The sequence below is a fragment of the Mytilus edulis genome, chromosome 5 (genome assembly GCF_963676685.1).
Source record: "Mytilus edulis chromosome 5, xbMytEdul2.2, whole genome shotgun sequence".
Classification (NCBI taxonomy): Eukaryota; Metazoa; Mollusca; class Bivalvia; order Mytilida; family Mytilidae; genus Mytilus; species Mytilus edulis.
Window position 1 is genome coordinate 55,855,130 of NC_092348.1, and position 13,654 is coordinate 55,868,783.

The following is a 13,654-nucleotide window of genomic DNA, read 5'->3' on the forward strand; positions in this document are numbered from 1 at the left end:
ATGATTTTTTAATAAAATAAAATTTTATATTTATGTTGCTTAACTTTTTTGGCTCAGTATACTTACTCATGAAGAGTTTTACAACTGTGTAAAATTTCATTTATATCTGTGTATCAAGGTTCCGTGTTGAAGACCATACGTTGACCTATAATGGTTTACTTTCACAGATTGTAACTTGGATGGAGAGTTGTCTCATTGGCCCTTAAAATTTTCTTATACCTATCAATATATTATAGGATTTGTTCTAACAACAGACTATATTATCACATAAGTTTTTTTGACTGATGTCTATTCATTTCTTTTATTTCTTTAAGCCATGGTGTTGTCTGTACTACAGTGTTTGATTTGACCCTTGTTATCTTCTTCCTTTTTTTTCTCTCTCTCAAGATGATTAAAAAACAGGTATAATTTCATGTGTTTATCGTTTAGTAATTTAATTTTGGTTGTTACAAGTCTTCTGATTGGCTGAAAGATTATTGTCTATCAGCTCATAGACATAATTTTTTTCATACAACCGTGACAGCATGAGTCCCCCTTTTAAATGATTTATTCCTAAGACATGGAATTTAGAATTCAAATACACACATGTATAAGTAATGACTTATATTTTTTTTCTCTATTCTAAATAATCTAAAAAAATTTAGGGCACACTTTTAAAATTTATAATTGGATGCCATTATTGGATCTGTCGTATCTTCCCCCTCTTTTTCAAGGAATGAAATAAACATTTACAACATTTTCATGTGCTTATCGTCTAGAGAACCTTAAATTGTAAGATATTTTCTCAATTTATGGTTTGAAAATAAAGAAGATATTTCTTGTGAATAGGAAATCTAGAATTGAATCATTATTTTTGTAATTTATTTTATTCATCTCTTTACCTTTTTTCTCTTTTGCAATTGATTTGACATTAGTTCATCTTGTCAATCTCCAACATTTACAAAACTTAGAAATTAACAAGTTTTAGCTTTCTTAAAAGCTGTGGACTGCTTTGCTCTATCCAAGCAAATACACGTGTATTGATAATTGCTCTATCCAAGCAAATACACGTGTATTGATAATTGATATTTCAACATTGAATTTCAGTGTGCAATATATGCATAATAAAACAACACGAATTAATGACAGTTGATCGGAACTGATATACATAGTTAATTTTCCGGCTTTTAAAGACTTATCCTGAATGAGGAAGTCTGTAATTCTTTATGTCATTTAAACCAATGGCTGTTGCTGATTCTCAGCTGCATCATAAAGTAACCAATCAGTGATCAGTAATTATTTCAAGATGGCGTGTATGTCTACTGAAACAAAAAGCTCTGCACCGTGATGTGCAGCAAAAACAAACACATAAACAAGAGTTTAATAAATTGCACATTTACTAATATGTAAAAAAATAATCATCATACTATACAAATTACAAAATAACACATGCAATAACAATATAAAAGTTACACTATGATATAATTTGTCTAAATCTATAACATGTATGATACATCTTCTAAGATATATATAGTTTATAAAACAACTTTATAGTTTATATTAACAAATAAATTATGTACTAGATACACTCAATCTAACTAAGGAACTGCTAATTTGAATTTGTGCTGAATCTTTCCAATGTTCTGTCCAAATCTGGGATAAACTATCTACATCAACTTTGTCCAAATTTCTACATGTAAAACTAATAAATTTAAGAGAATAATCAGACATTAATTTGTCACTTATGGCATCTAGAAACATGGTATCCAATGGTGATACGATGCCACAACCTTCTGCCGTAATCTTTTCCAAGTGTGTGTTGTTTGTCGAGGCCACTTCTAATACTCGTGTTACAACACTATTGTCTAATTTTGGATTATCTGACAGATTTAATGAGGTGAGACTTTTACCAGCTATTGGAATGCTGAAAAATGAAACTAAATTTCAATATCAAAATAAAACTCATTTAAAATATATCGGAAAAAAACAAATCAATTACCAAAATTTACAGAAGTCTAATATGACTAAGTGAAAGGATAATATTTCGTTCCATTTCTGTTTAACCTGTAAATTGTTTAGCATGCATACATTATCACAGGACATCAAATATGAAATAACATAAAATAATTTCTCTTATATGTACTTGTGTCTGGTTCATGGCTTTTTCATACTTGTGCTTATTTCCTTTTTTTTTTTTTAAACTTAAATAGTGTAACCTGCCTAATCAGTCACCTGAGTATTCAAACATCCTGCTTTAACGGACACATTTTCATGGTCACAAAATATGCCTATCATTGCAGAAAAAACCTAAGTATTTCGAAACCCTGCTTAATCCCACATTGTTTTCTCCTCCTCCCTCAGTGTATCAGATAACACAGTTTACACTGTACTTTAATTTGAACCTTTCTATTCTTTTGTTTGTATTACATGTGGTAATTTTATATCTTATTTCGGTTTATAGCTGCATCATTTTTCTATGTATTTGAATACAAGATTGATTTACTAGGATTGCCAGTTTTCCTGCTAAAGGTTGATGGATTTCTCTGTATATTACACCTACTTCACCAAAAAATACTGGCCTCCATTAAGGTGGTACCCAACACTTTCACTAAAATTAATTTGGCTCCTTTAATTTTCATAAAATTTTGTCAAAGTATCTACTTTGAGACTTTAATAAAAATATAAAATTTTTAAAATTTTTGAACCAACCATTTTGTCAATTTGACAAACACCAATTTTGATCATTGAGAAGCTTAATATTTCTTTTACAACACAATGTAATTAAAACGTATAGCTGACTTTACAGAGTTATCTCCCTGTAGTGTTTTTAAAGAGGCCACCAAAAGCACTGAAATTGTCATTGAACATCACCAATCAATCTTGTATTTAAAACAATCCCTAATTTATTTTTCATCTGCTATTGTGTTGGTTCTTTCGTTCATCAATGTGTATTTGTATATGGACTTGCAGATTATCGTTGGTCATCTCAACAAGATGGATTTTCCAAAATGAGAAAAGTAATTGAGTTGAGATTACCAATGATAATCTGTTTATCACCATTTCACCTATGAAGATGCTGTTAATTTCATTGACAACAGCATGAGCACCGTTAGTTTCTAACAATATGTTTTCATTTCACTCTACTGTGGTGAAAAAGGAAATTATCAGTCAGTAAGATCAAAGGAAAATTTCACAGTTTCTATTTATAGACACTAACCTAACAAGGAAGTCTGTATGGTCTGTAGACAAGTGACATCCAGATAGATTTAAATCTTGGAGGCTACATTTATCCTGTAACAGAAATAAAATAAATAAATTGAAACAGCAGCGTGAATAAATGAGATGTAATGATTTGCAATAAAGAATTTATAAATGATTTATTAAACAATAACGAATTCTTTGGCACCTTACTTAACTAATGCATATGAACTGCAGTGGCAAATTTAAAAACTAGAGGCTCTTAAGAGCCTGTGTCACTCACCTTGGTCTATGTGCATATTAAACAAAAGACACAGATGGATTCATGGCAAAATTGTGTTTTGGTGATGGTGATGTGTTTGTAGATCTTACTTTACTGAACATTCTTGTTACTTACAATTATCTCTATCTATAATGAACCTGGCCCATTAGTTACAGAGGAAAATAATTTTTTAATAAGTGTCTCCTCCTTTTCTTGCTACTGAATCACTGTATTCTAATTTGCATATCAGATTGTCAATCTGTTTTTTTTCTTTCTTTATATGTAAAAGGACTGTGTACATGTATATACTAAGAATATATGTAAAGTCCTAAATAGAAAATACGTTGATTGAAATTATGGCAAAACAAATGCAGCATGGATTATCTCCCCTATACCAGTATAAATAAAACAAATTGCCTTACCTTTGACAAAAAGTTCTGTATATGTAACAAGAAATAAGATTGTGGTGCAGATGTTAGTGTGCTGTCGATGTTCAATGACCACATGGTTGCAGGATTGATGGTCTTTAACAATAGTTCTATACCAAGCATACCAAATTGGTTATGAGAGACATCCAAATTCTGCAACTGACAATCTGAAAAATAAAATCTTATACATATTCATGCTTTAACTTAAGAGTGCATACTACTTACAATCACACATCAAAAGCATGAAAATTTGACAATATTCTACCTTAAAACAATAGCAGGAAACAATTAATGACTTTTAAAATTTCTTTTTCACTACACAATTACTTTGCCTTTATACTTTATGTGTTTATTAATGTTTTTTAAGAAAAATAATCTCTGGATAGTAAAGTGTGTTCTTAAATTTAATAATGAAAAAAAATGTACATTTTCTTTATATTTGAGTCAAAACTCTTATTAAATATATACATGTATTTCAAAAAGTTCACATCATAATGAGCATTTGTAAAAGTTTCAATTTGATTTAACCACAACTTTGTGTTAAACTTCCATATACAGTAAATGAGCTATGTAGCCTGATTTTGGTAAAATTTTGCAAACAACTTTGGCTCATTGAACAACAATTTGTTGTCTGAAATAGAACTGAGTGAATTCTTTTAAAATACTGCAAACATTTGTAGAGACCCCATTAAAGTTCTAAAATTTGTCTTAAAATGATCAAATATCCAAATTCCAACCCATAGATTTGGAGATAGTTGGGATAGTCTCAACCAATCAAATATTCATTCAGCTATCAAATTTAACATATATCTTACAATCAAAATTCATGATATGACTGATCAAAAACCTCCAAACCAATTTTTGTAGTCCATTTATTGTTTTTAAAAATTATGAACAACCTTTTTTTTTTTTTAAATTTCTTGAAAAATATGTAACCGCTTTAAAAAAAATTTTGCTTACAATTTATGTTGAAAGTTTCTATCAGATTAGTTTAACAACTAAGCAATGAAGTAAAAGAGCCTGAAGATTATCTAAAACAAAATCTTATATTGTTAACCTACTCAGTAAGCTTTCCATCAGGCTAATTCTGTGTTGCTGGAACAATTTAGCAGTAAAATCACAAGAGGATAAAGACAATGTGTTCAGCATAGGTAGGTGTGTCACTATACTAGCCAGTGATTGGCAGCTGGAATCTCCTAGAGAATTGTAACTCAAATTCAACTCCATTAAATTCTGAAATAAAAAATATTTTCTTCAATAAATAAAAAAATCAAAATATATGAAAGGATTACTACAGCAGCATGCAAGTCATTAAAGTTATGAAGAGATGATCTTGCTATTAAAAACATTATACCCTTCTTATAAAATAGCTGTTGTAACATTCAAACTTACAAGATAATAAAAATAAATTCCTTAATTTAAATTATCCTCATAATTTCTAAGACCCATTGAATTACAAATGACTTCTATGTATGTAATTAAAGGTTTAGGGAGTACCTGTATAGAGTCATTGCAAAACCTAGTATGTACATGTATGGATGAACTAAAAAAAACTACTCAAGTCAATCAAAACTACCACTTCTTATTGTAAAGAAATGTATCAGACTAAGATTTGAACTTTCAGTACACTACACACAATATTTACTGATCCTGATTTTATTATAAAGGATATTTATAAACATTCATTTAGCTATGAAGTTTATTTTTCATCAGATGACCACAAGTAAATGAAGTATCATTCTACCCTTTCAATTTTTGAAGATTTCTGTTATAATTTCCATAAGCAGACAGCTTTAAAAACATTAATTCATATACAAAGTTACCCACTTTTCTTCAATACCTTGGCTCACACCGAACAGCAAGCTATAAAGGCCCCCAAAAATTACTAAGGTTCACAACATCAGAAAGACAACAAAGACAGACGCAAAGTGCTGGAAAAAGACTGAATGCCAGTTGAGAAAAAAAAAAGAAGAAAAAAAGAGAGAATTTGAATTCCTCAGCTGCAGTAACATCACGATTTAAGTCAGTATTTACAAAATTATTGGTTTCTGGAATTTCTTTTTTAAAGACTATCACCAAGAAGATTCTGAAATATGCAATACCTAATACAGATAACAACACTCTTAAATGGCTCTGAAGAACCTATGTCGCTTACCTATCTCTAGGTGCATCATCACCAATTGGCAAACACACAAAATCAAAGTGCTTGTGAGCACCGAAGGATAAAGTTAAAAGATTGCTTTCACTTTGCAACTTAATGAAGTTTTGTATTTTGCTTCAATAGGTTTAAAATTTGAGTTGGAGTTATCATCCTTTGTTCAAGTTTTTTTTTTCATTTTTAGATACGTTGACTGGATAGGACCATAAGGTTTTGATTGCATTTTATGAAATCTTCAAAAACTTGAATTTTACCTCTTTTCCTTTTTATAGCCATTTTGCATGTTGGTTGGCATGCAAGGTCATCAGACACATCTTTAAAGCAAGATACACAATGTTGATTGTGGCCCATTCGTTGTTTAAAAGACAATTTTGTAAAAGTTAAGATTACAATATACGCCAAGAGGTGAAAAAAACCTCACTTTGCATAGATTATGAAGCTATCTGGTTCTTCATATAATTTGCCATGGGTCAAAATTATTGGGAATTTTATCAAATACAATGTATAACTGCATTCAGAATAAAATTAAAACAAGTGTGCATCCACTGAAATTTTTGGCCTGCTTTACTGACCATTGATTGTATGTTGATAGTCCTAAATATAAGGTTTCACTTAAGGTATCACATAAACTCATACCACATCTTCTTATATCTATATATGTTCCAAGAAAATGAGGTCAAGGTCAGAAAAAACAAACAAGAAATGAGTCAGAAATACATGTACACCTTACAATCATTCCATACACCCAAAATATAGTTGACCTTTTTTTAAGTAGTCACTGATCCATGAAAACAAGGTCAAGGACAATAGAAATATGACAACAAAAATTTCATAACATTAGGTATCTATATACACATCCAGGCCTTCTTACTTCTAAAATATTAGATTAAATTTTCAAGAAGTTTGTTAATGCGGCTGCCGGATAACTATCCCTGTGGCTTCCTTTCTGTATCAGAAGTCACAGGGTCAACAAAAACATACATAAATAAACTCACAAAATGACATTGAGCTTATATTACTTTATGCAAATCCTCAGGCAGTTTTCTACAACTGTGTAAAATCACAACATCCATCCAGTTGTTTAGTTGTGCTTACAGGAGACTATTATCACAAACTGAAATATTGAAGTTTGTTTATCTCCCCTTAAACATGTATAACCTGAATTTTATTCCTTTATATATACTGAGCCAAAAAAATTTAGCAACTCTTTTTTTTTGAATTTTTTATTGGTTGTTTCTGGATTTTTTTTTTTTATCAAACATCATTGATATAATCCTTAGTTTTACCTGGATTTTTAAGCAGTCGTACTTTTTTCCAGGTGATCGATTTCGCGCCATTTCAGCTTTGCGCGTGTAATTGATGTTTTACCTTCTGTACCGAAATTTAATTTTTTTTTGCACTAGCGTTTAGAAACCCACCATTGGTAAGAAAAACACATAAACGTTTGAAAAAATTGCATGGGGCGTCAATCAGGCCTCTCAGAAAATGACCGTCAGATGGCTCTTGGAATGGTTGATGCCGGCATGAGTGTTGCTGACGTCTTGGCTCGATTTAATGTGCATAAGTCAACAGTTTAGGGACTAAAAAACAGATATCAACAAATTGCAACAGCACAGGATAGGTCGGTATGTCGTAGAACAAAAACAACCATCGTCAAGAGAGGAGCGCTACCTTCGCTTTACGTCAACACGGGACAAGTTTTTTGTGGCCACAAGAGTAGTGCATTGACTAAGGGCAGCTGCTGGTGTGCCTGCCAGTCCTTAATTGATGCCCTTAAAGCATGGCCAAGAAATTGATTTTGAATAACACTATACTCATTTCAGCTTTTTGACCCTCCCGCGCTCCATACAAAAAAATATCCTAATGAATATGAGTGTTAAACATTCATGTTGCTTCTGACATGTCATAATTCCATTTTTTTATTATTAAATTATATGTTATGATTTTTTAATAAAATAAAATTTTATATTTATGTTGCTTAACTTTTTTGGCTCAGTATACTTACTCATGAAGAGTTTTACAACTGTGTAAAATTTCATTTATATCTGTGTATCAAGGTTCCGTGTTGAAGACCATACGTTGACCTATAATGGTTTACTTTCACAGATTGTAACTTGGATGGAGAGTTGTCTCATTGGCCCTTAAAATTTTCTTATACCTATCAATATATTATAGGATTTGTTCTAACAACAGACTATATTATCACATAAGTTTTTTTGACTGATGTCTATTCATTTCTTTTATTTCTTTAAGCCATGGTGTTGTCTGTACTACAGTGTTTGATTTGACCCTTGTTATCTTCTTCCTTTTTTTTCTCTCTCTCAAGATGATTAAAAAACAGGTATAATTTCATGTGTTTATCGTTTAGTAATTTAATTTTGGTTGTTACAAGTCTTCTGATTGGCTGAAAGATTATTGTCTATCAGCTCATAGACATAATTTTTTTCATACAACCGTGACAGCATGAGTCCCCCTTTTAAATGATTTATTCCTAAGACATGGAATTTAGAATTCAAATACACACATGTATAAGTAATGACTTATATTTTTTTTCTCTATTCTAAATAATCTAAAAAAATTTAGGGCACACTTTTAAAATTTATAATTGGATGCCATTATTGGATCTGTCGTATCTTCCCCCTCTTTTTCAAGGAATGAAATAAACATTTACAACATTTTCATGTGCTTATCGTCTAGAGAACCTTAAATTGTAAGATATTTTCTCAATTTATGGTTTGAAAATAAAGAAGATATTTCTTGTGAATAGGAAATCTAGAATTGAATCATTATTTTTGTAATTTATTTTATTCATCTCTTTACCTTTTTTCTCTTTTGCAATTGATTTGACATTAGTTCATCTTGTCAATCTCCAACATTTACAAAACTTAGAAATTAACAAGTTTTAGCTTTCTTAAAAGCTGTGGACTGCTTTGCTCTATCCAAGCAAATACACGTGTATTGATAATTGCTCTATCCAAGCAAATACACGTGTATTGATAATTGATATTTCAACATTGAATTTCAGTGTGCAATATATGCATAATAAAACAACACGAATTAATGACAGTTGATCGGAACTGATATACATAGTTAATTTTCCGGCTTTTAAAGACTTATCCTGAATGAGGAAGTCTGTAATTCTTTATGTCATTTAAACCAATGGCTGTTGCTGATTCTCAGCTGCATCATAAAGTAACCAATCAGTGATCAGTAATTATTTCAAGATGGCGTGTATGTCTACTGAAACAAAAAGCTCTGCACCGTGATGTGCAGCAAAAACAAACACATAAACAAGAGTTTAATAAATTGCACATTTACTAATATGTAAAAAAATAATCATCATACTATACAAATTACAAAATAACACATGCAATAACAATATAAAAGTTACACTATGATATAATTTGTCTAAATCTATAACATGTATGATACATCTTCTAAGATATATATAGTTTATAAAACAACTTTATAGTTTATATTAACAAATAAATTATGTACTAGATACACTCAATCTAACTAAGGAACTGCTAATTTGAATTTGTGCTGAATCTTTCCAATGTTCTGTCCAAATCTGGGATAAACTATCTACATCAACTTTGTCCAAATTTCTACATGTAAAACTAATAAATTTAAGAGAATAATCAGACATTAATTTGTCACTTATGGCATCTAGAAACATGGTATCCAATGGTGATACGATGCCACAACCTTCTGCCGTAATCTTTTCCAAGTGTGTGTTGTTTGTCGAGGCCACTTCTAATACTCGTGTTACAACACTATTGTCTAATTTTGGATTATCTGACAGATTTAATGAGGTGAGACTTTTACCAGCTATTGGAATGCTGAAAAATGAAACTAAATTTCAATATCAAAATAAAACTCATTTAAAATATATCGGAAAAAAACAAATCAATTACCAAAATTTACAGAAGTCTAATATGACTAAGTGAAAGGATAATATTTCGTTCCATTTCTGTTTAACCTGTAAATTGTTTAGCATGCATACATTATCACAGGACATCAAATATGAAATAACATAAAATAATTTCTCTTATATGTACTTGTGTCTGGTTCATGGCTTTTTCATACTTGTGCTTATTTCCTTTTTTTTTTTTAAACTTAAATAGTGTAACCTGCCTAATCAGTCACCTGAGTATTCAAACATCCTGCTTTAACGGACACATTTTCATGGTCACAAAATATGCCTATCATTGCAGAAAAAACCTAAGTATTTCGAAACCCTGCTTAATCCCACATTGTTTTCTCCTCCTCCCTCAGTGTATCAGATAACACAGTTTACACTGTACTTTAATTTGAACCTTTCTATTCTTTTGTTTGTATTACATGTGGTAATTTTATATCTTATTTCGGTTTATAGCTGCATCATTTTTCTATGTATTTGAATACAAGATTGATTTACTAGGATTGCCAGTTTTCCTGCTAAAGGTTGATGGATTTCTCTGTATATTACACCTACTTCACCAAAAAATACTGGCCTCCATTAAGGTGGTACCCAACACTTTCACTAAAATTAATTTGGCTCCTTTAATTTTCATAAAATTTTGTCAAAGTATCTACTTTGAGACTTTAATAAAAATATAAAATTTTTAAAATTTTTGAACCAACCATTTTGTCAATTTGACAAACACCAATTTTGATCATTGAGAAGCTTAATATTTCTTTTACAACACAATGTAATTAAAACGTATAGCTGACTTTACAGAGTTATCTCCCTGTAGTGTTTTTAAAGAGGCCACCAAAAGCACTGAAATTGTCATTGAACATCACCAATCAATCTTGTATTTAAAACAATCCCTAATTTATTTTTCATCTGCTATTGTGTTGGTTCTTTCGTTCATCAATGTGTATTTGTATATGGACTTGCAGATTATCGTTGGTCATCTCAACAAGATGGATTTTCCAAAATGAGAAAAGTAATTGAGTTGAGATTACCAATGATAATCTGTTTATCACCATTTCACCTATGAAGATGCTGTTAATTTCATTGACAACAGCATGAGCACCGTTAGTTTCTAACAATATGTTTTCATTTCACTCTACTGTGGTGAAAAAGGAAATTATCAGTCAGTAAGATCAAAGGAAAATTTCACAGTTTCTATTTATAGACACTAACCTAACAAGGAAGTCTGTATGGTCTGTAGACAAGTGACATCCAGATAGATTTAAATCTTGGAGGCTACATTTATCCTGTAACAGAAATAAAATAAATAAATTGAAACAGCAGCGTGAATAAATGAGATGTAATGATTTGCAATAAAGAATTTATAAATGATTTATTAAACAATAACGAATTCTTTGGCACCTTACTTAACTAATGCATATGAACTGCAGTGGCAAATTTAAAAACTAGAGGCTCTTAAGAGCCTGTGTCACTCACCTTGGTCTATGTGCATATTAAACAAAAGACACAGATGGATTCATGGCAAAATTGTGTTTTGGTGATGGTGATGTGTTTGTAGATCTTACTTTACTGAACATTCTTGTTACTTACAATTATCTCTATCTATAATGAACCTGGCCCATTAGTTACAGAGGAAAATAATTTTTTAATAAGTGTCTCCTCCTTTTCTTGCTACTGAATCACTGTATTCTAATTTGCATATCAGATTGTCAATCTGTTTTTTTTCTTTCTTTATATGTAAAAGGACTGTGTACATGTATATACTAAGAATATATGTAAAGTCCTAAATAGAAAATACGTTGATTGAAATTATGGCAAAACAAATGCAGCATGGATTATCTCCCCTATACCAGTATAAATAAAACAAATTGCCTTACCTTTGACAAAAAGTTCTGTATATGTAACAAGAAATAAGATTGTGGTGCAGATGTTAGTGTGCTGTCGATGTTCAATGACCACATGGTTGCAGGATTGATGGTCTTTAACAATAATTCTATACCAAGCATACCAAATTGGTTATGAGAGACATCCAAATTCTGCAACTGACAATCTGAAAAATAAAATCTTATACATATTCATGCTTTAACTTAAGAGTGCATACTACTTACAATCACACATCAAAAGCATGAAAATTTGACAATATTCTACCTTAAAACAATAGCAGGAAACAATTAATGACTTTTAAAATTTCTTTTTCACTACACAATTACTTTGCCTTTATACTTTATGTGTTTATTAATGTTTTTTAAGAAAAATAATCTCTGGATAGTAAAGTGTGTTCTTAAATTTAATAATGAAAAAAAATGTACATTTTCTTTATATTTGAGTCAAAACTCTTATTAAATATATACATGTATTTCAAAAAGTTCACATCATAATGAGCATTTGTAAAAGTTTCAATTTGATTTAACCACAACTTTGTGTTAAACTTCCATATACAGTAAATGAGCTATGTAGCCTGATTTTGGTAAAATTTTGCAAACAACTTTGGCTCATTGAACAACAATTTGTTGTCTGAAATAGAACTGAGTGAATTCTTTTAAAATACTGCAAACATTTGTAGAGACCCCATTAAAGTTCTAAAATTTGTCTTAAAATGATCAAATATCCAAATTCCAACCCATAGATTTGGAGATAGTTGGGATAGTCTCAACCAATCAAATATTCATTCAGCTATCAAATTTAACATATATCTTACAATCAAAATTCATGATATGACTGATCAAAAACCTCCAAACCAATTTTTGTAGTCCATTTATTGTTTTTAAAAATTATGAACAACCTTTTTTTTTTTTTAAATTTCTTGAAAAATATGTAACCGCTTTAAAAAAAATTTTGCTTACAATTTATGTTGAAAGTTTCTATCAGATTAGTTTAACAACTAAGCAATGAAGTAAAAGAGCCTGAAGATTATCTAAAACAAAATCTTATATTGTTAACCTACTCAGTAAGCTTTCCATCAGGCTAATTCTGTGTTGCTGGAACAATTTAGCAGTAAAATCACAAGAGGATAAAGACAATGTGTTCAGCATAGGTAGGTGTGTCACTATACTAGCCAGTGATTGGCAGCTGGAATCTCCTAGAGAATTGTAACTCAAATTCAACTCCATTAAATTCTGAAATAAAAAATATTTTCTTCAATAAATAAAAAAATCAAAATATATGAAAGGATTACTACAGCAGCATGCAAGTCATTAAAGTTATGAAGAGATGATCTTGCTATTAAAAACATTATACCCTTCTTATAAAATAGCTGTTGTAACATTCAAACTTACAAGATAATAAAAATAAATTCCTTAATTTAAATTATCCTCATAATTTCTAAGACCCATTGAATTACAAATGACTTCTATGTATGTAATTAAAGGTTTAGGGAGTACCTGTATAGAGTCATTGCAAAACCTAGTATGTACATGTATGGATGAACTAAAAAAAACTACTCAAGTCAATCAAAACTACCACTTCTTATTGTAAAGAAATGTATCAGACTAAGATTTGAACTTTCAGTACACTACACACAATATTTACTGATCCTGATTTTATTATAAAGGATATTTATAAACATTCATTTAGCTATGAAGTTTATTTTTCATCAGATGACCACAAGTAAATGAAGTATCATTCTACCCTTTCAATTTTTGAAGATTTCTGTTATAATTTCCATAAGCAGACAGCTTTAAAAACATTAATTCATATACAAAGTTACC

The 13,654-nt window shown here is 30.2% G+C and overlaps 2 protein-coding genes across 2 annotated transcripts; both read right to left on the bottom strand.

Annotated features, from left to right (window-relative positions):
• Positions 1-1,354: 1,354 nt before the first annotated feature.
• LOC139522452 (tonsoku-like protein) lies at positions 1,355-3,997 on the bottom strand. Its single transcript, XM_071315956.1, has 3 exons — positions 3,862-3,997; positions 3,197-3,270; positions 1,355-1,903 (listed from the first exon to the last, which is right to left on the bottom strand). The coding sequence occupies exons 1-3, from the start codon at positions 3,988-3,990 to the stop codon at positions 1,552-1,554; spliced, it is 555 nt and encodes a 184-aa protein (XP_071172057.1). The 5' UTR covers positions 3,991-3,997; the 3' UTR covers positions 1,355-1,551.
• A 5,321-nt stretch (positions 3,998-9,318) lies between these two features.
• On the bottom strand, positions 9,319-13,059 carry LOC139523988 (tonsoku-like protein). Its single transcript, XM_071318486.1, has 4 exons — positions 12,892-13,059; positions 11,825-11,997; positions 11,160-11,233; positions 9,319-9,867 (listed from the first exon to the last, which is right to left on the bottom strand). The coding sequence occupies exons 1-4, from the start codon at positions 13,055-13,057 to the stop codon at positions 9,516-9,518; spliced, it is 765 nt and encodes a 254-aa protein (XP_071174587.1). The 5' UTR covers positions 13,058-13,059; the 3' UTR covers positions 9,319-9,515.
• Between the last annotated feature and the right edge of the window lie 595 nt (positions 13,060-13,654).

What these genes read in the sequence shown, in the direction of transcription:
- LOC139522452 (XM_071315956.1), bottom strand. Translation starts at nt 3,990, where the DNA reads ATGCTTGGTATAGAACTATTGTTAAAGACCATCAATCCTGCAACCATG. An exon ending in TACAGAACTTTTTGTCAAAG is followed by an intron (nt 3,271 to 3,861) that starts GTAAGGCAATTT and finishes TTTCTGTTACAG; the next exon opens with GATAAATGTAGCCTCCAAGA. An exon ending in CATACAGACTTCCTTGTTAG is followed by an intron (nt 1,904 to 3,196) that starts GTTAGTGTCTAT and finishes TTCATTTTTCAG; the next exon opens with CATTCCAATAGCTGGTAAAA.
- LOC139523988 (XM_071318486.1), bottom strand. Translation starts at nt 13,057, where the DNA reads ATGGAGTTGAATTTGAGTTACAATTCTCTAGGAGATTCCAGCTGCCAA. An exon ending in CCTGATGGAAAGCTTACTGA is followed by an intron (nt 11,998 to 12,891) that starts GTAGGTTAACAA and finishes TTTATTTTTCAG; the next exon opens with ATTGTCAGTTGCAGAATTTG. An exon ending in CATACAGACTTCCTTGTTAG is followed by an intron (nt 9,868 to 11,159) that starts GTTAGTGTCTAT and finishes TTCATTTTTCAG; the next exon opens with CATTCCAATAGCTGGTAAAA.